The sequence below is a fragment of the Hyla sarda genome, chromosome 2, assembly GCF_029499605.1.
Source record: "Hyla sarda isolate aHylSar1 chromosome 2, aHylSar1.hap1, whole genome shotgun sequence".
In the NCBI taxonomy this organism is placed as follows: Eukaryota; Metazoa; Chordata; class Amphibia; order Anura; family Hylidae; genus Hyla; species Hyla sarda.
In genome coordinates, this window is record NC_079190.1 from 301078286 (window position 1) to 301103814 (window position 25529).

The 25529-nt window shown below is 44.3% G+C and overlaps 1 protein-coding gene across 3 annotated transcripts in view; it reads right to left on the reverse strand.

Moving 5' to 3' along the window:
- GRM4 (glutamate metabotropic receptor 4) overlaps window positions 1–25529 on the reverse strand; it is a 195526-nt gene that overhangs the window by 161523 nt on the left and 8474 nt on the right. For 2 of the 3 annotated variants that reach the window (XM_056557575.1, XM_056557577.1), the window contains exon 2: window positions 4980–5614. The exons of the other annotated variant lie outside the window; for it this stretch is intronic. In XM_056557575.1, coding sequence (XP_056413550.1) covers window positions 4980–5471 — 492 coding nt within the window. In that variant the 5' untranslated portion in view covers window positions 5472–5614. The remainder of the gene's footprint in view (window positions 1–4979; window positions 5615–25529) is intronic. 3 annotated transcript variants of the gene reach the window in all.

Sequence of the window (25529 nt, forward strand, 5' to 3'; positions counted from 1 at the left end):
CCCTTACCCCTCATCTCTGAACTCTTTGATCGCCTCCAAGGTGCCCACATCTTTACTAAATTGGACTTAAGAGGCGCCTATAACCTCATCCGCATCAGAGAGGGGGATGAGTGGAAAACGGCATTTAACACCAGAGATGGACACTTTGAGTATCTGGTCATGCCCTTTGGCCTGTGCAACGCCCCTGCCGTCTTCCAAGACTTTGTCAATGAAATTTTTCGTGATCTGTTATACTCCTGTGTTGTTGTATATCTGGACGATATCCTAATTTTTTCTGCCAATCTAGAAGAACACCGCCAGCATGTCCGTATGGTTCTTCAGAGACTTCGTGACAATCAACTCTATGCCAAAATTGAGAAATGTCTGTTTGAATGCCAATCTCTTCCTTTTCTAGGATATTTGGTCTCTGGCCAGGGACTACAGATGGATCCAGACAAACTCTCTGCCGTCTTAGATTGGCCACGCCCCTCCGGACTCCGTGCTATCCAACGCTTTTTGGGGTTCGCCAATTATTACAGGCAATTTATTCCACATTTTTCTACCATTGTGGCTCCTATCGTGGCTTTAACCAAAAAAAATGCTGATCCCAAGTCCTGGCCTCCTCAAGCAGAAGACGCCTTTAAACGACTCAAGTCTGCCTTTTCTTCGGCTCCCGTCCTCTCCAGACCTGACCCTTCCAAACCCTTCCTATTGGAGGTTGATGCCTCCTCAGTGGGAGCTGGAGCTGTTCTTCTACAAAAAAATTCTTCCGGGCATGCTGTCACTTGTGGTTTTTTCTCTAGGACCTTCTCTCCAGCGGAGAGGAACTACTCCATCGGGGATCGAGAGCTTCTAGCCATTAAATTAGCACTTGAGGAATGGAGGCATCTGCTGGAGGGATCAAGTTTTCCTGTTATTATCTACACCGACCACAAGAACCTCTCCTACCTCCAGTCTGCCCAGCGGCTGAATCCTCGCCAGGCCCGGTGGTCTCTGTTCTTTGCCCGATTTAATTTTGAGATTCACTTTCGTCCTGCCGATAAGAACATTAGGGCCGATGCTCTCTCTCGTTCCTCGGATGCCTCAGAGGTTGAACTCTCTCCGCAACACATCATTCCACCTGACTGCCTGATCTCCACTTCTCCTGCCTCCATCAGGCAGACTCCTCCAGGAAAGACCTTTGTTTCTCCACGCCAACGCCTCGGAATCCTCAAATGGGGTCACTCCTCCCATCTCGCAGGTCATGCGGGCATCAAGAAATCTGTGCAACTCATCTCCCGCTTCTATTGGTGGCCGACTCTGGAGACGGATGTTGTGGACTTTGTGCGAGCCTGCACTATCTGTGCCCGGGATAAGACTCCTCGCCAGAAGCCCGCTGGTTTTCTTCATCCTCTGCCTGTCCCCGAACAGCCTTGGTCTCTGATTGGTATGGATTTTATTACTGATTTACCCCCTTCCCGTGGCAACACTGTTATTTGGGTGGTCGTTGATCGATTCTCCAAAATGGCACATTTCATCCCTCTTCCTGGTCTTCCTTCTGCGCCTCAGTTGGCTAAACAATTTTTTGTACACATTTTTCGTCTTCACGGGTTGCCTACGCAGATTGTCTCGGATAGAGGCGTCCAATTCGTGTCTAAATTCTGGAGGGCTCTCTGTAAACAACTCAAGATTAAATTAAATTTTTCTTCTGCATATCATCCCCAGTCCAATGGACAAGTAGAAAGAATTAACCAGATCTTGGGTGATTATTTGCGACATTTTGTTTCCTCCCGCCAGGATGACTGGGCAGATCTCCTCCCATGGGCCGAATTCTCGTATAACTTCAGGGTCTCTGAATCTTCCTCCAAATCCCCATTTTTCGTGGTGTACGGCCGTCACCCTCTTCCCCCCCTCCCTACTCCCTTGCCCTCTGGTCTGCCCGCTGTGGATGAAATTTCTCGTGACCTTTCCATCATATGGAGAGAGACCCAAAATTCTCTCTTACAGGCTTCATCACGCATGAAGAAGTTCGCGGATAAGAAAAGAAGAGCTCCTCCCGTTTTTTCCCCTGGAGACAAGGTATGGCTCTCCGCTAAATATGTCCGCTTCCGTGTCCCTAGCTACAAGTTGGGACCACGCTATCTTGGTCCTTTCAAAATTTTGTGTCAAATTAATCCTGTCTCTTATAAACTTCTTCTTCCTCCTTCTCTTCGTATCCCTAATGCCTTTCACGTCTCTCTTCTCAAACCACTCATCCTCAACCGTTTTTCTCCCAAATCTGTTCCTCCCACTCCTGTTTCCGGCTCCTCGGACGTCTTCTCTGTCAGAGAAATCTTGGCTTCCAAGAAGGTCAGAGGGAAAACTTTTTTTTTGGTGGACTGGGAGGGTTGTGGTCCTGAAGAGAGATCCTGGGAACCTGAGGACAACATCCTAGACAAAAGTCTGCTCCTCAGGTTCTCAGGCTCTAAGAAGAGGGGGAGACCCAAGGGGGGGGGTACTGTTACGCCGAGCGCTCCGGGTCCCCGCTCCTCCCCGGAGCGCTCGCTTCACTCTCCCCGCTGCAGCGCTCCGGTCACATCCTCTGACCCGGGGCGCTGCGATTCCGCTGCCAGCCGGGATGCGATTCGCGATGCGGGTAGCGCCCGCTCGCGATGCGCACCCCGGCTCCCGTACCTGACTCGCTCCCCGTCTGTTCTGTCCCGGCGCGCGCGGCCCCGCTCCCTAGGGCGCGCGCGCGCCGGGTCTCTGCGATTTAAAGGGCCACTGCGCCGCTGATTGGCGCAGTGGTTCCAATTAGTGTGTTCACCTGTGCACTTCCCTATATCACCTCACTTCCCCTGCACTCCCTTGCCGGATCTTGTTGCCATTGTGCCAGAGAAAGCGTTCCTTGTGTGTTCCTAAGCCTGTGTTCCAGACCTTCTGCCGTTGCCCCTGACTACGATCCTTGCTGCCTGCCCCGACCTTCTGCTACGTCCGACCTTGCTTCTGCCTACTCCCTTGTACCGCGCCTATCTTCAGCAGCCAGAGAGGTGAGCCGTTGCTAGTGGATACGACCTGGTCACTACCGCCGCAGCAAGACCATCCCGCTTTGCGGCGGGCTCTGGTGAAAACCAGTAGTGGCTTAGAACCGGTCCACTAGCACGGTCCACGCCAATCCCTCTCTGGCACAGAGGATCCACTACCTGCCAGCCGGCATCGTGACAGGGAGAATGACAGGTGTGGGCTACAATTTGCCAAAAAGAGAAAGATGCTCTGAGCCAATTTATCTTTTTTTCAATTAGCTCTGCAGCTGGTCTTTTGGGATCTAAAAGTGACACCTTATTGCCAGAGTTAGGATACTTTTGGTTGTAGATTGTTACAATAAAAAATAAAAAAAATAAAACATCAATGCAAATCATGGATATCCTGAAATGTAATTTCAATGGGAAATGAAATGGCAGCTATGATTTAATCTGTAAAAATGGTAGTATGTGTGTTCCATGTACCTGTCATTCGCTGTCCCTATCTCATTTTTTCGCCTGCCTTTTCTTCACTGTCTTTTTTCTCTCTATTAATTATTTAATATTGGCTTCTCATGCTGCATTACTGCTCCTTAAGAGCTTCCCTAGAAAATCTAATTCTATCAGCACTTCAGGGGAATTCAGAACAGAGACTACAGAACCAGAAAGAAGAAAATGGATGCAGAGGAGAGAAGTGAAAAGAAGAAGGATGTCGAGAAAGCACGAGAAAGAAAGCACTACATCAAACATGGTACATCAGCAGGTAGAAAAAAAAATGGTTAACACTGACAGAAATACAAGAGGTGGGACGGAATGCTAGAAGCGTTATGTAATATATGGATTGGGAATTGCACAACAGTAGATTGTAGGATTTATTTTCAAACGCAGAAAAAGAACAAAAAGATTACTGGAGATACACAACAATATTAAAATAATGCAAAAATAGACAGATTAGGAATCATAAACAATGGAAAGCAAGAAACAGTTTAGGAAAGCTCAGAAAGAAAGAGAAACAGAAAAAGAGAGATGTAGGAAGATCACCCACCTACTGTGTTCAGAGTATTAAGATCACCATTAAAATCCTATTAAGCCCATTAGAGTCTGCAGGAAATGTACTGAACTGGTTTTATTTTGCTTAGAGTTTCCTAAGCATACCAAGCCTGCTCACTGCAGATGATTTAACTGATGTATAAATATTACCCATAAAAGAGCATTACGTTCTGCTTCTGCACCAAGTAACACCCTGTCCCCTACAACTACCAAAAGTGGCAATTTTCTGAACGAATCGCTGTAGTAGGTATACCTCAGTTAGGCCCTAATATAAATTTATAGCCAGTTTGGATTTTTGGTTTGAGTATCAGCAGTGCTCTGTGCTATGAAATAGAACTGTCTGTCAAAAGGTGGCAAAAAGACCATAAAGCTTTTCATTTGTAACAATAACTAACTTTTACCCATCTATTGTCATTTATAGTAGCTACGTGTAAGTAAAAATACTATTATGTTAATGTTGACTTAACTGGATGCCTGCACTAAATCAGATTACCAGTATCTGTACATCCACTAGCACAATGACCAGGCATCACACAAGTGTTTTGTTTTTAAGGATAAAATGAGTGACATCTCACTGGGCAGACTTTTGGACCAATGGAAATGTTAACCATTCTGTTGCCATGCTTCTTAGCTAAGAATATTAAAGAAACATTGTAGGAAAAACTGATGAAATATGTTATGTTAAGTGCAGGACATAAAAAGGCAAAGCAGGATTGTTTTTTGGCACTCTAACATATGTACTCTTAACATGTGAACACAAAGCAGAGAGACTGCTGTTATTCTTCGTCTTTCAGAAACTCTTCAACATACATAATATTAAATAGATTGTTAATTTTAAAACTCTTATCACTTAATTTCAATTATAAAATATTATGAGAAACATCTTCAATGATACTTAATATCATTTAAAAAAAACTGTTTGTAAATAAAGACTCTCTCTTATCATAGTTCAAAAATGAAATGTTTACTCACCTTGAAAAGTCTTAATATATTGGCCACCATGATGGAGACAGAACTAGAAGATGCTCCAATGACTCCAACCACCCTCTCAGGTTGAGCGATGATAGGGTTTCCACCACTGAGACACCGAACTTCTGCCCTATCCTTGTCTATAAGTGGCTGTACAAAGCTCAGAGACTGCTCTAGTGCATGTGTATCTCGAGAGCACGTATCCAGAATTCTTGCACCTAAGGTAATGTTGGGCAGAAGGTCAGGGTCAGCATTGATACGATCAAGGGCATACAACATTGCTTCTAGACGATGTATTCCCTTCTCTTTCTTGAGTTCTCCACATGCCCTGCCATCACTTCCCCTTCCATGGACAGGGAAAAGACCTCCCAAAATGAGGTCACCATCTATCCTCACAGAATTCATATGTGGAGAACCCTTTGGTTTAGACCAACAAGTCAATGAACCTAGAAGTACCAACGTGCATACGATTACTGTAAACTTTGGCATATCCATAATGCAAGATTTTGGAAAACCAACAAAAGTCCTTCCTCTTTCAAACTCCACTCCACAGATGAATTGTCCAGTGATCTTTTTGATGACTTAAGATGCCAAGGCCATGATGCCATGCAGTTATTGGTCATGAGGCATCAGACATTCTGAAAGAAAAGATAACATAAAATATACATACATTAAAAAGTTATAATTCACCAGTGCTCTTGACATCAGAACATTTTCAAATAAATACCTCAGCTTCATCTGAATGTGGATCTCTGTGTTTTATTGTGCTGGCCTTTCCCTTGCATGTTTAATATTAATGATATTTTTTTCATTTGTACCTGTATATCTGAAATAAATGGTAACTTACCATTTAAAAATCTATGAGACAAAATAAAAGACCTACATTTAGATGTTTAAGTAAGACAAATCTAATAGAATCCCAGCAGTTATTAAAGCACATAAGTTAAAATCTCCTTTTCTGCTCATGAAGTGGCATGCATTTGACTCATCCTGTATGGCCAGTTGGCCATACAGGATGAGTCAAATGCATGCCACTTCATGAGCAGAAAAGGAGATTTTAACTTATGTGCTTTAATAACTGCTGGGATTCTATTAGATTTGTCTTACTTAAACATCTAAATGTAGGTCTAGATCTGATTCACTGTAAATAGATGACAACTGCAAGAGATAATCATTTGTAATTCCGCACTGCAAGTTTCAGGTTAAATGTTGGGAGTCATCTTCATAAATAAGACTTCACACTTTTTTTCTAATAAGAAGTACCGTATATACTCGAGTATAGGCCGAGTTTTTCAGCACGATTTTTCGTGCTGAAAACACCCCCCTCGGCTTATACTCGAGTGAACTCCCCCACCCGCAGTGGTCTTCAACCTGCGGACCTCCAGAGGTTTCAAAACTACAACTCCCAGCAAGCCCGGGCAGCCATCGGCTGTCCGGGCTTGCTGGGAGTTGTAGTTTTGAAACCTCCGGAGGTCCGCAGGTTGAAGACCACTGCGGCCTTCAACATCATCCAGCCCCCTCTCACCCCCTTTAGTTCTGAGTACTCACCTCCGCTCGGCGCTGGTCCGGTCCTGCAGGGCTGTCCGGTGAGGAGGTGGTCCGGTGAGGAGGTGGTCCGGGCTGCTATCTTCACCGGGGAGGCCTCTTCTAAGCGCTTCGGGCCCGGCCTCAGAATAGTCACGTTGCCTTGACAACGACGCAGATACGTCGCTGTCAAGGCAACGGCTCTATTCCGGGCCGGAAGCGCGGAGAAGAGGCGCCCCCGGTGAAGATAGCAGCCCGGACCACCTCCTCACCGGACAGCCCTGCAGGACCGGACCAGCGCCGAGCGGAGGTGAGTACTCAGAACTAAAGGGGGTGAGAGGGGGCTGGATGATGTTGAAGGCCGCAGTGGTCTTCAACCTGCGGACCTCCGGAGGTTTCAAAACTACAACTCCCAGCAAGCCCGGACAGCCGATGGCTGCCCGGGCTTGCTGGGAGTTGTAGTTTTGAAACCTCTGGAGGTCCGCATGTTGAAGGCCGCAGTGGTCTTCAACCTGCGGACCTCCGGAGGTTTCAAAACTACAACTCCCAGCAAGCCCGGACAGCCGATGGCTGCCCGGGCTTGCTGGGAGTTGTAGTTTTGAAACCTCTGGAGGTCCGCATGTTGAAGGCCGCAGTGGTCTTCAACCTGCGGACCTCCGGAGGTTTCAAAACTACAACTCCCAGCAAGCCCGGACAGCCGATGGCTGCCCGGGCTTGCTGGGAGTTGTAGTTTTGAAACCTCTGGAGGTCCGCATGTTGAAGGCCGCAGTGGTCTTCAACCTGCGGACCTCCGGAGGTTTCAAAACTACAACTCCCAGCAAGCCCGGACAGCCGATGGCTGCCCGGGCTTGCTGGGAGTTGTAGTTTTGAAACCTCTGGAGGTCCGCAGGTTGAAGACCACTGAGGGCGAATGATGAGAAGAGGATGATGAAGGGGGGGGGGGGGGTGTGGGGATGATGAAGGGGGGTGGGGATGATGAAGGGGGGGGGTGTGGGATGATTACAAGGGGATGATGAAGGGGGGATGTGTGGGATGATAAGGGGATGTGTGGGATGATGACAAGGGGATAATGAAGGGGGGATGTGTGGGATGATGACAAGGGGATGATGAAGGGGGGATGTGTGGGATAAGGGGATGTGTGGGATGATGACAAGGGGATGATGAAGGGGGGATGTGTGGGATGATGACAAGGGGATGATGAAGGGGGGATGTGTGGGATGATAAGGGGATGTGTGGGATGATGACAAGGGGATGATGAAGGGGGGATGTGTGGGATGATGACAAGGGGATGATGAGGATGTTAATGACGGGTCTGGATGATGACAGGGGGGATGAGGTATTTCCCACCCTAGGCTTATACTCGAGTCAATAACTTTTCCTGGGATTTTGGGTTGAAATTAGGGGTCTCGGCTTATACTCGGGTCGGCTTATACTCGAGTATATACGGTATATAAATCCCATTTCCCCATATAAGATTTTTATTAGTTATTTTTTTATTTGGTTGACTTCACTTTCCTCTGTGTTTATAGTCAGGTGGGTATGAATTTTATTTCAAAGAAGTATTTCAATCCCTCAGGGGTATTTACCCTCATATTCACATACCCCTGAACCAGATTTCGACCTCCTCCGTCTCATTTGTACTCTACCCCTCAGCCTCAGATTCACACCTCCCGAGCCATATTAATGCCATTCAATCATACATTAACTCCCTCCTGAGCCTGATGCCCCCCAAGCCTACTATTTATACCCCCGGAGCCTGATACACACCCCTTCAGCTTGATGTTCATACACCTTTAGCCTGGCATTCCGTCCCCTTATGAAATAAAGCTCAGGCCCACTTTACTATTTAAATCAGGTGGACAATTGATCCGCAAAATCCCTGTATTATGGAAACATAAGAAAATAGCAGCAAAATAAAAATTGCACTGGTATTTGTACACGATTCTTGCTCTTTACAAAAATGTGGAGTTTCACAGGGAGAGACCCTGTCTATGAGAGCCAAATAAGGCATATGGACAACATCTGTCCAAATAAGGCAATGGCTAAAATAAGGATTTGTAAGTATTTCATATGTTTGTACTCTAAAATAAATTATTTCCTGCATATCACAACTGACCACTGATCCACCCATTTGAAGGGTATCTCATTTAAGAACTTGAGTTTTCCACTATAATTATTCATCAGGGAGTATTATTCAAAAACAGCTACCCAAATATGTCAATGAAGTTGCTTAGCAACATAAGCCAGGTGTGCAGGTGACTCATCCAACCCTCCACGCTCTTCACAGCGCTTCTACGTCATTACCATAGAAGGAACAATTTGGAGCAAATATTTCACATTTGGAACCAAGCAGTATACATTCTTCAGACTGAGTATTTTTTTTTTCTTCAGCCATTTCTATAGTTTTTTCCTTATTTTTTATTTTTTTTTATTTTTAAGTGCAAAACTAATAGATATGTTTCTATATAAATGGTATGTATGGGAATAAAAATAAAGTGCAACCCCAACTGTAATAATAAGTAGTTCAACCCTTTCAGCTCAGCATTTAAAGGGGTACTCCGGTGAAAAACTTTTTTTTTTTTTTTTAATCAACTGGTGCCAGAAAGTTAAACAGATTTGTAAATTACTTCTATTAAAAAATATTAATCCTTCCTGTACTTATTAGTAGAGATGAGCGAACTTACAGTAAATTCGATTCGTCACAAACTTCTTGGCTCGGCAGTTGATGACTTATCCTGCATAAATTAGTTCAGCTTTCAGGTGCTCCGGTGGGCTGGAAAAGGTGGATACAGTCCTAGGAGACTCTTTCCTAGGACTGTATCCACCTTTTCCAGCCCACCGGAGTACCTGAAAGCTGAACTCATTTATGCAGGATAAGTAATCAACAGCCGAGCCGACAAGTTCGTGACGAATCAAATTTACTGTAAGTTCGCTCATCTCTACTTATTAGCTGCTTAATACTACAGCGGAAATTCTTTTCTTTTTGAAACACAGAGCTCTCTGCTGACATCTCTGTCCATTTTAGGAACTCGATAAGAGCAGACGATCTCCAGACAGCAAGGCGGGATGGATAGGAGCGCTGAGACAATGTAGAAGTTTAAATGGTTTATTTCCCATCATGCAACGCGTTTCACGGTTACCCGCTTCCTCAGGCATCTTGCCTGAGGAAGCGGGTAACCATGAAACGCGTTGCATGATGGGAAATAAACCATTTAAAACTTCTACCTTGTCTCAGCGCTCCTATCCATCCCGCCTTGATGTCTGGAGATTGTCTGCTCTTATCGTGTTTTTACCCCAGCGGGAAGAAGCTGCAGAGATACCTTGATGAAATACCTTGTTCCATTGTTGTACTTGGCTGTAGTACAACTCCATGCGGTAAGCGCAGTTTACATTTAGCGTTACCGATCACACTCTGGTGTAACACTACGGAGCGCATCCGTTTGTGCTTTTTTATTTCATTTTAGGAACTGCCCAGAATAGCATATGTTTGCTATGGGGATTTCCTTTTACTCTGGACAGTTCCTAAAATGGACAGAGATGTCAGCAGAGAGCACTGTGCTTGTGATGTCAGCAGAGAGCACTGTGCTCGTGATGTCAGCAGAGAGCACTGAGCTCCTGATGTCAGCAGACAGCTCTGTGTTTCAAACAGAAAAGAATTTCCACTATGGTATTCAGCAGCTAATAAGTACAGGAAGGATTAAAATTTTTTAATAGAAGTAATTTACAAATCTGTTTAACTTTCTGGCACCAGTTGATTTAAAAAAAATAAAAATAAAACGTTTTTCACCGGAGTACCCCTTTAAGTGACTGTTTATTAAGGGACAAACTTCTTCAACTTTTTAGCTCCGTGCGTGCCTTTAGTTCTTCTGTTCTTATTCCGCTCCATGGTATATGCATTTCAGTCTCACCCTTTCACTCCCCTTTGCCTGGATCCTTTATTACCAATGCTTTCCCTTTTCATTATCTATCTTCTCCTTCTCTTTTCCCCTCTGGCTCTCATTACAGATAATATTTCTTCTCTTTGTGTGCAGGGATGGGCAGCTTCAGTTTCTGCCCTGTGGCCCCTGATTACAGTCGCTGGCCATAGAGAGGCAGTTTAGCTTACAATCTGCTTCTGACAGTACTCAGGACAAGATAAAGGTGCTGCGATAGCATTATGTGTTTAAATGAAGAAGGTTTTCATTTTTTAGCTCTGGAATAGCAGAGCCAACTCTAAGGCAGGAAAGAGCTGACAGTGCGGAGTAGATGAATACAATATAGGTACTGGCTAGGGACATTAAAGAAAGTGACAAAAAATGCAATGTATTCAATTTATTTGTATTGAGTTTATTAACAATGACAAATCCCAGACCTGTACTTTCAGGAGTAAAATTGCCTTTTTCTTGTCCTAAAGATCAATGGCCGCTAATAGAAATTAATGTCACTCATTCAGCACCGTTTTGTTATTGTATAAATTCTGCTACAAAATTGACTTGTACAATATTGAGCATTGATGCCAAGAACACAAGTAAGAATATACAAAAGTTAGGTTGCTACATGTAAAGCCTTTTTTCACTCTATGTTGCAAATACTTGTACCTAGTGACGGCATAAGGGTTAAAAGCCCTGTGCTTTAGCTTCCTGGAAATCACAGTGAAATTCTGTCTTTATCAGCTCTCTTGGGGGATCATAAAATAGGCTTCACCAAAGGGTGTCCAGTTTACTGGCTTTATCTCTAGGCTATCTATAAATGTATCTATCTATCCATAGCTGTCTACCAAAAAACTTAAAATACAGTAATAAAACAACCTATAAGCCTTTTTATAAGCATATTGTACTGTGCTGTTTATATATTTATATGTTAAGGTCTGATTAGCAGTACACAGTGGGTCAGTTTCGGCAAACCAATATGAACAATATCCACAGCTTCAGTAAATTCGCCACTGGATATGCAGTCAGAGACAATTATCTTTATAGATTTGCTAATGCATACAGATTTGTGCTGGAAGATAATTTTTCTCTGTGTGACTCTTACGTCTCATGAGTCTGGCCATAGAATAGCTTTGTGCAATCACTGGATTTTACATAGCCATAGCACAGTGTAAGGAACCATAACAGAGGAACGTACAGCACATTGGAGATATTCTCACCGAAAAAGGGTCACGTACTCCACCAAATTTCATATAACGGAGCTTATTCTACCCTAGAATCATTGCTTCTAAAGGATAAATACCTCTGTAATACAGTGTATTTTGGAGGCACCATACAAAATATAGTTTGGAGTTAAAGGAGTACTCTGAAGCAAACTTATCTTATCCCATTGTAAAGCCAGCAATAAGTTATATAACAACCTCAATTACCTCAGTTGTCTTACTTCCACGCATCCCCGACTTTTCCGAAATCCGGAAGTACAGGCTGTCTGTCACAATTATGAATTTCGTTCCCGGGCCGCAGCCATCTTGGTAACGAAATGTCACCTTGTTCAGGATCCTCCCCGCTCTATGCCGGCCCCCCTAGCCACGACTCGATCACTCCCACCATTTGCATATTCATACAATCTTCGTTTGCACAGCCGTCATTCGCTGGGCTGTACAAACACCTCACAATGCCCCTAGCCTATCAGCGCCTGCGCACTAATCCTTTCCCGGGACCGGACATGTGATCTCTTTAGGCCAATGATATCCCTGATAGTTACGCTGTTGTAACTACCAGGGATATTCTCAAAAATACTTAGTTAGTTTTACATAGTGGGCAAGCTCCTGTTCCAGACGCGCCTGCGCACTGCGCATCCCGGGATCGGTCATCTGTAGTCCAATGATATCCCTGATAGTTACGCTGGTGTAACTACCAGGGATATTCTAGTAGCAAGTTAGTTATCTTCATATTGTAGCCAGGGAATGGAGGGGGAGGGAGACACAGATGATTGGGGTGGGGTTAGGGGCATGGGCGGCGTTACTATTGACATTATTAGGGAGGGGAGAGCAGGAGGGAGGAGAGGGGTTGCGGAGAAGGGAGGCACGGAGGGACAGGAACTTGCAGCAAAGCAGCATGGGGGATGACGATTTTTACGTCATCCTCCACACCACCATAACCAGGAAGTGCCATGAAATACCGAGCACCACACCGGGAGAAAGGCTTGACCGATTGGAGTAAAAAGTACATGGCCAGACAGGTACAGCCATGGGGGACATTTGGGGGGTATACATTTTTAAATCAGAGTACTCCTTTAATGAAGACTATGTGTGTCTTTCTAAGGCTCTGTACACACAGCTATCATATACAAGTCACCTTTCAAGAAGAAGATGATCTGGGAATACAAAATGAAAATTGATTTGAGGAACCCAGAGAAAAGGCCATAGCCATATACAAGCATGCTTCCTCTAGGCCACCTCTAATTTCTTTATCTTTGTCAATTGGCTGGTAATGGTGAAACAGATTTATCTGCAGAACGGTGTCATGTACTAACAATAATTGCCCAGTGCAGAGGTACAAGGCACTACACAATGAGGTTAGCTTCTTAACTTGCTCCTCTCTATAAATGTATGTGTGTATTTTATACACACACATACATATATATATATATATATATATATATATATATATATATACACACATATACAACAGCAGCGCAGCACCCCAAAGTAGTGTGAACATTTTTTAAAAAGTGGTTTATTTCAACCCATTGTAACACCTGCACTCAGGCCGGCCGTGAGCGCTCTCTGTTTATGTCCCCGCTGCCGGCAGGGCTGGGATTTGCATTGTGGGACATGCCCACATGCGAATCCCAGCCAGTCACTCAGCTTCCTCATCTTCCGCCTCTCCGACAAGCGTGCCCCCGCCCCCTAGGGTGCGCACATGCTGGATCTCTTTCACTTAAAGGGCCATTGCTCTATTAATCAAGTGTCTACACCTATCCCCTGTCCTTAACCCCTTAAGGATGAAGGGTTTTTCCATTTTTGCATTTAAATTTTTTTCTCATCACCTTCTAAAAATCATATCGCTTTCAATTTTGCACATAAAATTCCATATGATGGCTTATGTTTTTGCGCCACCAATTCTACTTGGCAGTGACATTAGTCATGTTACCAAAAAATCCACGGCGAAATGGAAAAAAATTCATTGTGCGACAAAATTGAAGAAAAATGCCATTTTGTAAATTGATCAGACTTTTTGATCGCTTTTTATTTATTTTTTCATGATATAAAATGTGACCAAAAATACACTATTTCTGATTTTGGAATTTTTTTGCGTGTACACCATTGAATGTGCGGTTTAATTAACAATATATTTTTATAATTCTGACATTTCCCACACGGCGATACCACATATGTTTATTTTTATTTACACTTTTTTTTTTATGGGAAAAGGAGGGTGATTCAAACTTTTATTAGGGAAGGGGTTAAATGACCTTTAATAACTTTTTTTTAACTTTTTTCTTGCAGTGTTATAGCTCCCATAGGGGGCTATAACACTGCACACACTGATCTTTTACACAGATCCCTGCAAAGCCATAGCTTTGCAAGGGTCAGTGTTATAGGCAGTCGATTGCTCAAGCCTGTATCTCAGGCTTGGAGCAATCAAACGCCGATCGGATGTGACAGAGCAAGGTAAGGGGACCTCCGCTCGCGTCCTAGCTGATTGGGACATCGGGATTTTATCGCGATAGTCCCGATCAGCCCGACTGAGCTGCCGGGAAGCTTTCACTTTCATTTTAGGCTCAGCGATCAAAATTGAAAGGGTTAATAAAGGGTCTAAAGGGTTAATAGCGCGGCACAATGATCGGTGACGCACACTATTAGCCCAGGGTCCCGGCTATCATTAGCCGCCGGGACCGACCCGGTATGACGCACGGTCACGGCGTGACCCCGTTTTAAATGCTGGGACCGGGCGTAGGACATGTACGCCTTACGTCCTTAAGAGGTTAAATATCAGCTCCTCCCATATTTCCCTGCTGGATGTTTGGTTGCCTAGTGCCATAGTGAAAGTCCTGTGTCCCACTTACCGTGTACCCGTTCCCTGCTACCTTACCTACCCTGCACCTGTGTTACCTGGCCTTACCTTCTGCCATCTTGCCACATCCTGCCAATCTCCTTCTGTGCCATGCCTCCTCCCAGCTACCTGTGTGGACGAGTCGTGCCGGGGGTAGCGACCTGGGTGCCACCTGCCGCAGCAAGACCATCCCGCTTTGCGGCAGGCTCTGGAGAATACCAGCGTACCTTAGACTACGCTCCCTGGCACGGCTTATGTCATCATCCACACAGGCCCAGAGGATCCGCCACCTGCTGTGACCATGTCACAGCAGCAACGTTTCAATCCTTCAATAGAATCGTTTTCAAGCCTTGAAAATGCTTCTATTGAAGAATTGAAATGATGCTGCTGTGACATGGGTTGAAATAAACCACTTTTTTTTTTATTTCCACTACTACTACTGGAGTGCTGCACTGCTGTTTGTATTTTTGAGGAGACCGCTGGCCCCCACCATTTAAATATATATATATATATATATATATATATATATATATATATATATATTCACGGACTTTTAGAAATGTAATTATTAATTAATTAAAAAAAGGATTTATATTTAGCTCTGGGGCTGGGGGTCTCCCATTTCTCTTGATCATCATTAAGATATTTTTACACCTTGATTAAAGTCACCTGTGGTAACTTTAGTTAATAGGACATGGTTGGGAAGACACCTCCCCCCAAACTGTTCCTTTGAGTGCATCCTAGCCCCTTGGTGTACTGGTAATCTTTCCAGGCTGGTCCCTGATGTATGCCCCTAATAAAGATTAATAATCTTCTTCTGTTGCACATTGCCGCTACATACTGTGAAATTCCACACGTGTGGGCTCAGATGTGATGCAGATAGTGCGGCCTATCACCGTGCATGCATGGGAGACTATGAATATTTATTAGGTGAGGTGCACATAAGGGACACGCAGGGAAGGAGTACCAATGCACCAAGGGTCCAGGAAACACCCTGAATGGACCAAAGACTCTAATTTACATATATATGGATTTTTTTGTGATATCTCAGGAAGAAAATTAGCTAAAGACTATTGTACAGCATTACCCACACTATCAGGCAGAACCAGCAGTTTCTCTTTAAATGAAAGAAGGCTGGAACAACCAGGACTCTTCCTCCAGCTGGCCACTCCATCAAACCAAATACTTGGAGAGAAGGGCCTTGGCAAGAACCCAATGGTCAAGCTCCAAATATCCTGTGGGCAGTGAAGAGAAACATTCGAAAGGTCAACCATTACTGGTTACCGGCAATCCAAAATATGTTCTTTATGGCCAGAAAAAAGTATCTCCAGTCCTAGACTGTGGACTTTCAGACTGTGAGAAAAAGGTTTCCCTGACCTCATCAAAACAATATTAAGATTTTTGGCCAAAATGCTAGTTGTCATGTCTGGAGGAAAACAGGAACCTCCCCAATACCTTCCCTACAATGAAGCATGCTGGTGGAAGAATCATGCTGTGTGGGGTGTTTTTCAAATCCAATCCACAAAAATTACACACATTTCTAAGATTCTGTTTTCACTTTGTCATTATGGGGTATTGGGTGCAGAATAATAGGGGAGTTTTTTTTTATTTTTTTATTATTTTATGTAAGCACATCAGCAACAAAACAAAATTTAAATAAAGTGTAAGGGTCTGAAAGCTTTCTTAATGCACCGTACTGTATACATAAAATATATACAATAATGCAATAATGATGCAATAGCTTATTGACAACAACAAATGATAGATTTATCAAGAATCTTTCATCCTTCACTGTATTTACACTTGGAAATTATTGTTATAAAACTAGAAAAATGTTAAGATAGGGGATATTTTGGCAACAATAATTTTTTACTTAGGGTTAGGAAGATGGTAGAAAACAAAACTTTTATCGCTCCACCACCATTGGTATCATGAAGCTTGGGACAGCTGTGCTGCACTTCCAGGTACAGAAATGTGATGTCATAGGCTTATTCAGCCAATCACTGGCTAAGGCACATAAAAGTGCAGCACAGCAGGGACTGGAGCTCTGTTATACTAGAGCTAGGAAGGTAAGTTTATGGGGGGGGGGGGGGGGTTATTAACCAGAGAGACCCTAATTACAAAAAAATATTGTTGTCCGATAACCCTTTTAACACAAACTTATTTTGAGGTCAGCAAAATAATGAAGAATACTCTAGCAGGGGTTTCCAAGGGAGTAAAAAATAATAATGCAGATTCGGATTCAGTCCTTCTGAACTACTGTAGCTTAGGGGAAGGGGTTGGAAGTGACAAGAGTCCCTTTAACCCTATGGTCCATTTCTTGAGTTGCTTTGGTAAAATGAAAGCCGAACTGTGATTAGTTGCTGTGGGCAAAACAGTTTTTTTCCTCAGATAGATTGATAACTCTGGGCCATATGTCTGTGAAGAGAATTTAGACCACTATATAACATTAGTGGGTACAATACAAAAAAAACACATTGTTTTACTTTATTGTCTAGTTCCTTGACATTACTAGACTCATACTGTGCAGCAACCAAGAAAATATGTATGAGTGATGTAATGTGGTATTGATTAATGCTGCGTGGTATCTTCTGATGTGGACAATTAACGGGGATTTATAAACATACCTATAAACATGTCACAGGTGTCATTATTACTAAGTGTAATTTCAAAATAATTCAAATCTGATTTATTAATCAAATTGTTAAATATCAGCAATTCATGAAATTAAAAAAAATATCCCGTCCCCCAATAAAAAATGTTATTGTCCCATTTTCCCCATTTCACCTCCAAAAAGTGTAAAAAAAAATGTATAAACATATTTGGTATCGCCGCGTGCATAAATATCCTATCTATTAAAATATAATGTTTATGATACTGTAGGGTGAACGGCGTGAATGTAAAAAAAAAATACAAAATTGCTGCTTTTTTATAACATTTTATTCCCAAAAAAATTGATTAAAATATGGTATCAATAAAAAGTACAGATCACGGCGCAAAAAATAAAATAAAGCCCTCCTACTGCCGCTTATACAGAAAAATGAAAAGGTTATAGGTCTTCAAAATAGAGGGAGTTTAAATGTACTAATTTGGTTAAAAAGTTTTTTTAAATTGCAACAGTAATAGAAAAGTATGTAATCAAGTTAATTGTATTGACCCAAAGAATAAAGAACACATCATTTTACAGTAAATTGTACGGCGTGAAAACGAAACCTTCAAAAAATTTGCATAAAATATATATATATTTTTTTTTATTTCCCCACACAGATAGTATTTTTTATTTTTTTTGCGCCATACATTTTATGGTAAAGTGAGTGATGGCATTACAACGGACAACTGGTCACGCAAAAAACAAGCCCTCATACTAGACTGTGGATGAAAATATAAGTTCTGATTTTTTGAAGGCAAGGAGGAAAAAACAAAAACGTAAGGACACAGGGTTTTTCCGTTTTCCGCTTTTGCATTTTCATTTTTTCCTCATAACCTTCTAAAAATCATAACGCTTTATTTTTGCACCTAAAATTCCATATGATGGCTTATTTTTTGTGCCACCAATTCTACTTTGCAGTGACATTAGTCATTTTACCAAAATATCCACTGCGAAGCGGAAAAAAAATTATTTGTGCGACAAAATTGAGAAAAAATGCCATTTTGTAATTTTTGGGGCTTCCGTTTCTACGCAGTGCATTTTTTGGTAAAAATTACATCTTATCTTTATTCTGTAGGTCCATACGGTTAAAATGATACCCTACTTATATAGGTTTGATTTTGTATTACTTAAAAAATCATAACTACATACTCTTCTGAGCCCTATAACTTTTTTATTTTTCCCCGTACGGGCCAGTGTCAGGGCTAATTTATTGTGCCATTATCTGAAGTTTTTATTGGTACCATTTTTGTATTGATCGGACTTTTTGATCGCTTTTTATAAATTTTTCCATGACATAAAAAGTTACCAAAAATACGCTATTTTGGACTTTGGAATGTTTTTGCGGGTACGCCATTGACCGTGCAGTTTAATTAACAATATATTTTTTTAGTTTGAACATTTGCGGACGCGGCAATATGGCATATCTTTATTTTTATTTACACCAAGCATGTCAAACTCAAAGGCTAACATGGGCCCAAAAAAAGGTTTAAGTTTATTTGGGCTGCATCATAAAAAAATTTAAAAAAACATGCCGTCCCTGCATAGCACCCCATGTCCCCTTTGCACAACAACCCATGCCCCCCTGCACAAAATCTCATGCCCCTGTGCACAAGACCCCATGCCCCCCCCCTGCACAAGACCCCATGCCCACCCTACACAAGACCCCATGCCCCCCTGCACAACACCTCCTGACCCCCCTTCACAAGATCCCATGACCCCCCTTTACAAGACTCCATGCTCCTTTTGTACAACACTCCATTCCCCCTTTGCACAAGACCCCATGCCCTCCTGCACAAGACCCTGCCCCCTGCACAAAACCTTGCCCCTCAAAAAGACTGTGCAGTAAAGTTTGCCCACATTAGGTGCAGTATAGTTCCTCCATATTAGGTGCAGTATCGCTCCCCCACATTAGGTGCAGTACAGCTCCCCAACATTAGGTGCAGTACAGTTCCCAGACATTAGGTGCAGTACAGTTCCCCCACATTAGGTGCAGTGCAGTTCCCCCGCATTAGGTGCAGTACAGTTCCCAACATTAGGTGCAGTATAGTTCCCCCCATTAGGTGCAGTATAGTTCCCCCCATTAGGTGCAGTATAGTTCACCCATTAGGTGCAGTATAGTTCCCCCACATTAGGTGCAGTATAGTTCCCCCACATTAGGTGCAGTATAGTTCCCCACATTAGGTGCAGTATAGTTCCCCACATTAGGTGCAGTATAGTTCCCCACATTAGGTGCAGTATAGTTCCCCACATTAGGTGCAGTACAGTTCCCCCGAATTAGGTGCAGTATAGTTCCCCCACATTAGGTGCAGTATAGTTCCCCACATTAGGTGCAGTATAGTTCCCCACATTAGGTGCAGTATAGTTCCCCACATTAGGTGCAGTACAGTTACCCTACATTAGGTGCAGTACAGTTACCCCACATTAGGTGCACAATTTCCCCACATTAAGTTCAGTATAGTTTCCCCACATTAGGTACAGTACAGTTCCCCCACATTAGGTTGGCAGTATAGTTCCCCCACATTAGGTGCACTATAGTTGCCCCACATTAGGTGCAGTACAGTTCTCCCACAGACATACAGCCTTCAGCCATATACAGTGTATGGCTGGAGGCTGTGTGCCAGTTTACTGCCCCAGTGTTCCGACCACCATTACTCCGGTCCGGGGTCACTATCTACTACTATGGCCTATGGACCATAGCAGTAGGTCCCGGGACTGGAGAGGAGCGGTGGTCGGAACACTGGACATACAGGTGAGTGTCCTCCTCACTGCTCGCGCGTCCTCCTCACTGCTCCGCTCCGCTCTGCTCTTCTATGGGTGCATGCACACGTCCCTGCATGCGCTACCTACCGGCAGCCCCTGCATTTTTAAAGTTATTGCAGGGCTGCAGAGAGGTAACCGGGGCATCCTTGTGTCCTGAAAAGATTTTTCGGGACATATGGATGCCGGGCCGCAAAGACATTCATTGCCCGTGCTGCATTCATTGCGGTCCGCATGATTGACACCCATGCTTTACACAGTTTTTTTTTTTTATGGGAAAAGCGGGGTGATTCTTACTTTTATTAGGGAAGGGGTTAAATGATCTTTATTAACTTTTTTTCCACACTTTCTTTTTTGTAGTGTTATAACCCCCCCTAGTTGTTATTACACTGCATATACCGATCTCAAACACAGATCATTGCCGTGCATTGACACTGCAAAGATTAGTGTTATCGGCGGTCGATTGCTCAAGGCCTGGATTTCAGTCTTGGAGCAATCAATCACAGATCGGATGCGACGGAGGCAGATAAGGGGACCTCCGCTCATGTTGTAGCTGATTGGGACATCGCGATTTCACCGCAATGGTCCCGATCAGCCCGACTGAGCTGCCGGTAAGCTTTTACTTTAATTTTAGATGCGCCGATTAACTTTGAAAGCAGCGTCTAAGTGGTTAATAATGTGCGGCACAACGATCGATGCAGCACGCTATTAGCTCAGGGTCCGTTGTTAGCTGCCGGGACTGACCCGGGGTCACGGCGTGATCCCGCGTTATATACCGGCATTGGGCGCAGGGCGTACAGGTACTCTCTGCGTCCTTAAGAGGTTAAGGCCAAAATGGGTTAATATATGTTTTGTTATTTGTTGTTGTTTGTATATATATATATATATATATATACACACATATACACACACACACTGCTCAAAAAAATAAAGGGAACACTCAAACAACACAATGTAACTCCAAGTCAATCACATTTCTGTGAAATCACACTGTCCACTCACAAAGCTACACTGATTGACAATCCATTCCACATGCTGTTGTGCAAATAGAACAGACTACAGGTGGAAATGATGGGCAATTAGCAAGACACTCCCAATAAAGGAGTGGTTCTGCAAGTGGTGACCACAGACCACTCAGTTCCTATGCTTCCTGGCTGATGTTTTGGTAACTTTTGAATGCTGGACGTGCTTTTCCTCTAGTGGTAGCATGAGACGGAGTCTACAACCCACACAAGTGGCTCAGGTAGTGCAGCTCATCCAGGATGGCACATCAATGAGAGCTGTGGCAGGAAGGTTTTCTGTGTCTGTCAGCGTAGTCTCCAGAGCATGGAGGCACTAACAGTAGACAGTAGACATAGCCTAACAAAGTGCAGCACGAGCGCGAAGTAGCTACCGCTGTCTCCTCTCATTCCTCTCTCCCAGCTAGTCTGCCGACATGAAATACTACGTTTTAACGAGAGGCCAGTGCATCAGGAGACTGTGAAGGAGACTGTAGGAGGGCAACAACCCAGCAGCAGGACTGCTACCGCCGCCTTTGTGCAAGGAGGAGCACTGCCAGAGCCCTGCAAAATGACCTCCAGCAGGCCACAAATGTGCATGTGTCCACTCAAATTGTCAGAAACAGACTCCATGAGGGTGGTATGAGGGCCTGACGTTCACAGGTGGGGGTTGTGCTTACAGCCCAACACCGTGCAGGACGTTTGGCATTTTCCAGAGAACACCAAGATTGGCAAATTTGCCACTGATGCCCTGTGCTCTTCACAGATGAAAGCATGTTCACACTGAGAACATGTGACAGATGTGACAGAGTCTGGAGACGCCATGGAGAACTTCTGCTGCCTGCAACATCCTCCAGCATGACCGGTTTGGCGGTGGGTCATTAATGGTGTGGGGTGGCATTTCTTTTGGGGGCCGCACAGCCCTCCATGTGCTTGACAGAGGTAACCTGACTACCAACAGGTACTGAGATGAGATCCTCAGACCCCTTGTGAGACCATATGCTGGTGCAGTTAGCCCTGGGTTCCTCCTAATGCAAGACAATGCTAGACCTCATGTGGCTGGAGTGTGTCAGCAGTTCTTGCAGAAGGAAGGCATTGATGCTATGGACTGGCCCGCTCGTTCACCAGACCTGAATCCGATTTAACACATCTGAGACATCATGTCTCGCTCCATCTACCAACGCCACATTGCACCACAGACTGTCCAGGAGTTGGCAGATGCTTTAGTCCAGGTCAGGGAGGTCCACCACCTCATCAGGAGCATGCCCAAGTGTTGTAGGGAGGTCATACGGGCACGTGGAGGCCACACACACTACTGAGACTCATTTTGACTTGTTTTAACCTCTTAAGGACGCAGGGCGTATGGATACGCCCTGCATCCCGAGTCCTTAAGGACGCAGGGCGTATCCATACGCCCGTGGGAATTCCGGTCCCCACCGCTAGCCGGTTGGGGACCGGAGCCGGATGCCTGCTGAAATCGTTCAGCAGGCATCCCGGCATATCGCCCAGGGGGGTCATTATGCCCCCCCATGTCGGCGATCGCCGCAGATCGCTGGACAATTCAGTCCAGCGATCTGCGGCGATTCCGGGTCAATCGGGTCTCCAGTGACCCGGTGACCCGGAATAACTGGCTGTTCAGGGCCGTCTCTGACGGCCCCGAACAGCCAGAGCCTGCAGGGGTGAGGTGGCACTGGTGCCACCTCACGATCGCCCTGATTCATCGGCCGGATTACCGGCCGACCAATCAGGGCGCCTGCTGCGGGTGTCACTCCCGCACCCGCTCCGCCCCTCTTCCGGAGGGTGTGAGCGGGTGCGGGAAGACGACCCCGGGTGCTGGGGACCCCGATCCCCGGCGTCCATGTTGGGATCGGGGCCCCAGGAGCGACGGCGGCGGCGAGGGACAGCCTGCGATGGAGCAGCAGCAGGAGGTGAGTTACAGCCTCCTGCTGTTGCTTAGCAACAGCTCCCAGCATGCAAAAAGGGCATGCTGGGAGCTGTAGTTATGCAACAGCAGGAGGCAGACCACCACAACTCCCAGCATTCCCTTATGGGCATGCTGGGACTTATGGTTTTGCAACAGCTGGAGGCACATTTTTTCTATGGAAAAGTGTACCTTCAGCTGTTGTATAACTACAACTCCCAGCTTGCACAAACAGCTAAAGTGCATGCTGGGAGTTGTAGTGGTGCATCTGCTGGTTGCATAACTACAACTCCCAGCATGCCCGTTGGCTGTCGGTGACAGCTGAGAGTTGTAGTTTTGCAACAGCTGAAGGCACACTGGTTGTGAAACTTAGAGTTTTTTTTTTACCTAACTCATTGTTTCACGACCGGTGTGCCTCCAGCTGTTGCAAACTACAACTCCCAGCAGTCACCTTACACCATGCACCGTACATGCTGGGAGTTGTAGTTTTGCAACAGCTGGAGGCACACTGGTTTTGAAACACTGAGTAAGGTCACAAACTCCGTGATACATAACCAGTGTGCCTACAGCTGTTGCAAAACTAAAACTCTCAGCATGTACAGTCTCTCAGCGCATGCTGGGAGTTGTAGTTTTGCAACAGCTGGATGTCCCCCCCAATGTGAACGTACAGGGTACACTCACATGGGCGGAGGCTTACAGTAAGTATCGGGCTGCAAGTTTGAGCTGCAGCAAATTTTCTGCAACAGCTCAAACTGCCAGCGAGAAACTACTGTGAACCCCCCGCCCGTGCGACTGTACCCTAAAAACACTACACTACACTAACAAAACATAAAATAAAAAGTAAAAAACACTACATATACACATACCCCTATACAACCCCCCTCCCCCCCCAATAAAAATGAAAAACGTCTGGTACGCTACGGTTTCCAAAACGGAGCCTCCAGCTGTTGCAAAACAACAACTCCCAGTATTGTCGGACAGCCGTTGACTGTCCAGGCATGCTGGGAGTTTTGCAACAGCTGGAGGCACCCTGTTTGGGAATCACTGGCGTAGAATACCCCTATGTCCACCCCTATGCAATCCCTAATTTAGGCCTCAAATGCAAATGGCGCTCTCACTTTGGAGCCCTGTCGTATTTGAAGGCAACAGTTAAGGGTCACATATGGGGTATCGCCGTACTCGGGAGAAATTGGGCTTCAAATTTTGGGGGGTATTTTCTGCTTTTACCCTTTTTAAAAATGTAAAGTTTTTGGAAAAAGAAGCATTTTAGGTAAAAAATTTTTTATTTTTTTTACATATGCAATAGTCGTGAAACGCCTGTGGGGTATTAAGGTTCACTTAACCCCTTGTTACATTCCCCGAGGGCTCTAGTTTCCAAAATGGTATGCCATGTGTTTTTTTTTTGCGGTCCTGGCACCATAGGGGCTTCCTAAATGCGGCATGCCCCAAGAGCAAAATTTGCTTTCAAAAAGCCAAATGTGACTCCTTCTCTTCTGAGACCTGTAGTGCGCCAACAGAGCACTTTTCACCCCCATATAGGGTGTTTTCTGAATCGGGAGAAATTGGGCTTCAAATTTTGGGGGGTATTTTCTGCTTTAACCCTTTGTATAAATGTAAATTTTTTGGGAAACCAAGCATTTTAGGTAAATTTTTTTATTTTTTTTTACATATGCAAAAGTCGTGAAACACCTGTAGGGTATTAAGGTTCACTTTACCCCTTGTTACGTTCCCCGAGGAGTCTAGTTTCCAAAATGGTATGCCATGTGGTTTTTTTTTTGCTGTCCTGGCACCATAGGGGCTTCCTAAATGCGGCATGCCCCCAGAGCAAAATTTCATTCAAAAAAGCCAAATGTGACTCCTTCTCTTCTGAGACCTGTAGTGCGCCAGCAGAGCACTTTTCACCCCCATATGGGGTGTTTTCTGAATCGGGAGAAATTGGGCTTCAAATTTTGGGGGGTATTTTCTGCTATTACCCTTTTAAAAAATGTAAAACTTTAGGGAAGCATTTTAGGTAAAAAATATATATATATTTTTTTACATATGCAAAAGTCGTGAATCACCTGTGGGGTATTAAGGTTCACATTACCCCTTGTTACGTTCCCCGAGGGGTCTAGTTTCCAAAATGGTATGCCATGTGTTTTTTTTTGCTGTTCTGGCACCATAGGGGCTTCCTAAAGGTGACATGCCCCCCAAAAACCATTTGACGCTCCTTCCCTTCTGAGCCCTCTACTGCGCCCGCCGAACACTTTACATAGACATATGAGGTATGTGCTTACTCGAGAGAAATTGGGTTTCAAATACATGTAAAAATTTTCTCCTTTTTACCCCTTGCAAAAATTCAAAAATTGGGTCTTCAAGAACATGCGAATGTAAAAAATGAAGATTGTGAATTTTCTCCTTCACTTTGCTGCTATTCCTGTGAAACCCGTAAAGGGTTAAAACGCTTACTGAATGTCATTTTGAATACTTTAGGGTCTACAAGAACATGCGAGTGTAAAAAATGAAGATTGTGAATTTTCTCCTTCACTTTGCTGCTATTCCTGTGAAACCCGTAAAGGGTTAAAACGCTTACTGAATGTCATTTTGAATACTTTCGGGGGTGCAGTTTTTATAATGGGGTCATTTATGGGGTATTTCTAATATGAAGACCCTTCAAATCCACTTCAAACCTGAACTGGTCCCTGAAAAAAAGCGAGTTTTTAAAATTTTGTGAAAAATTGGAAAATTGCTGCGGAA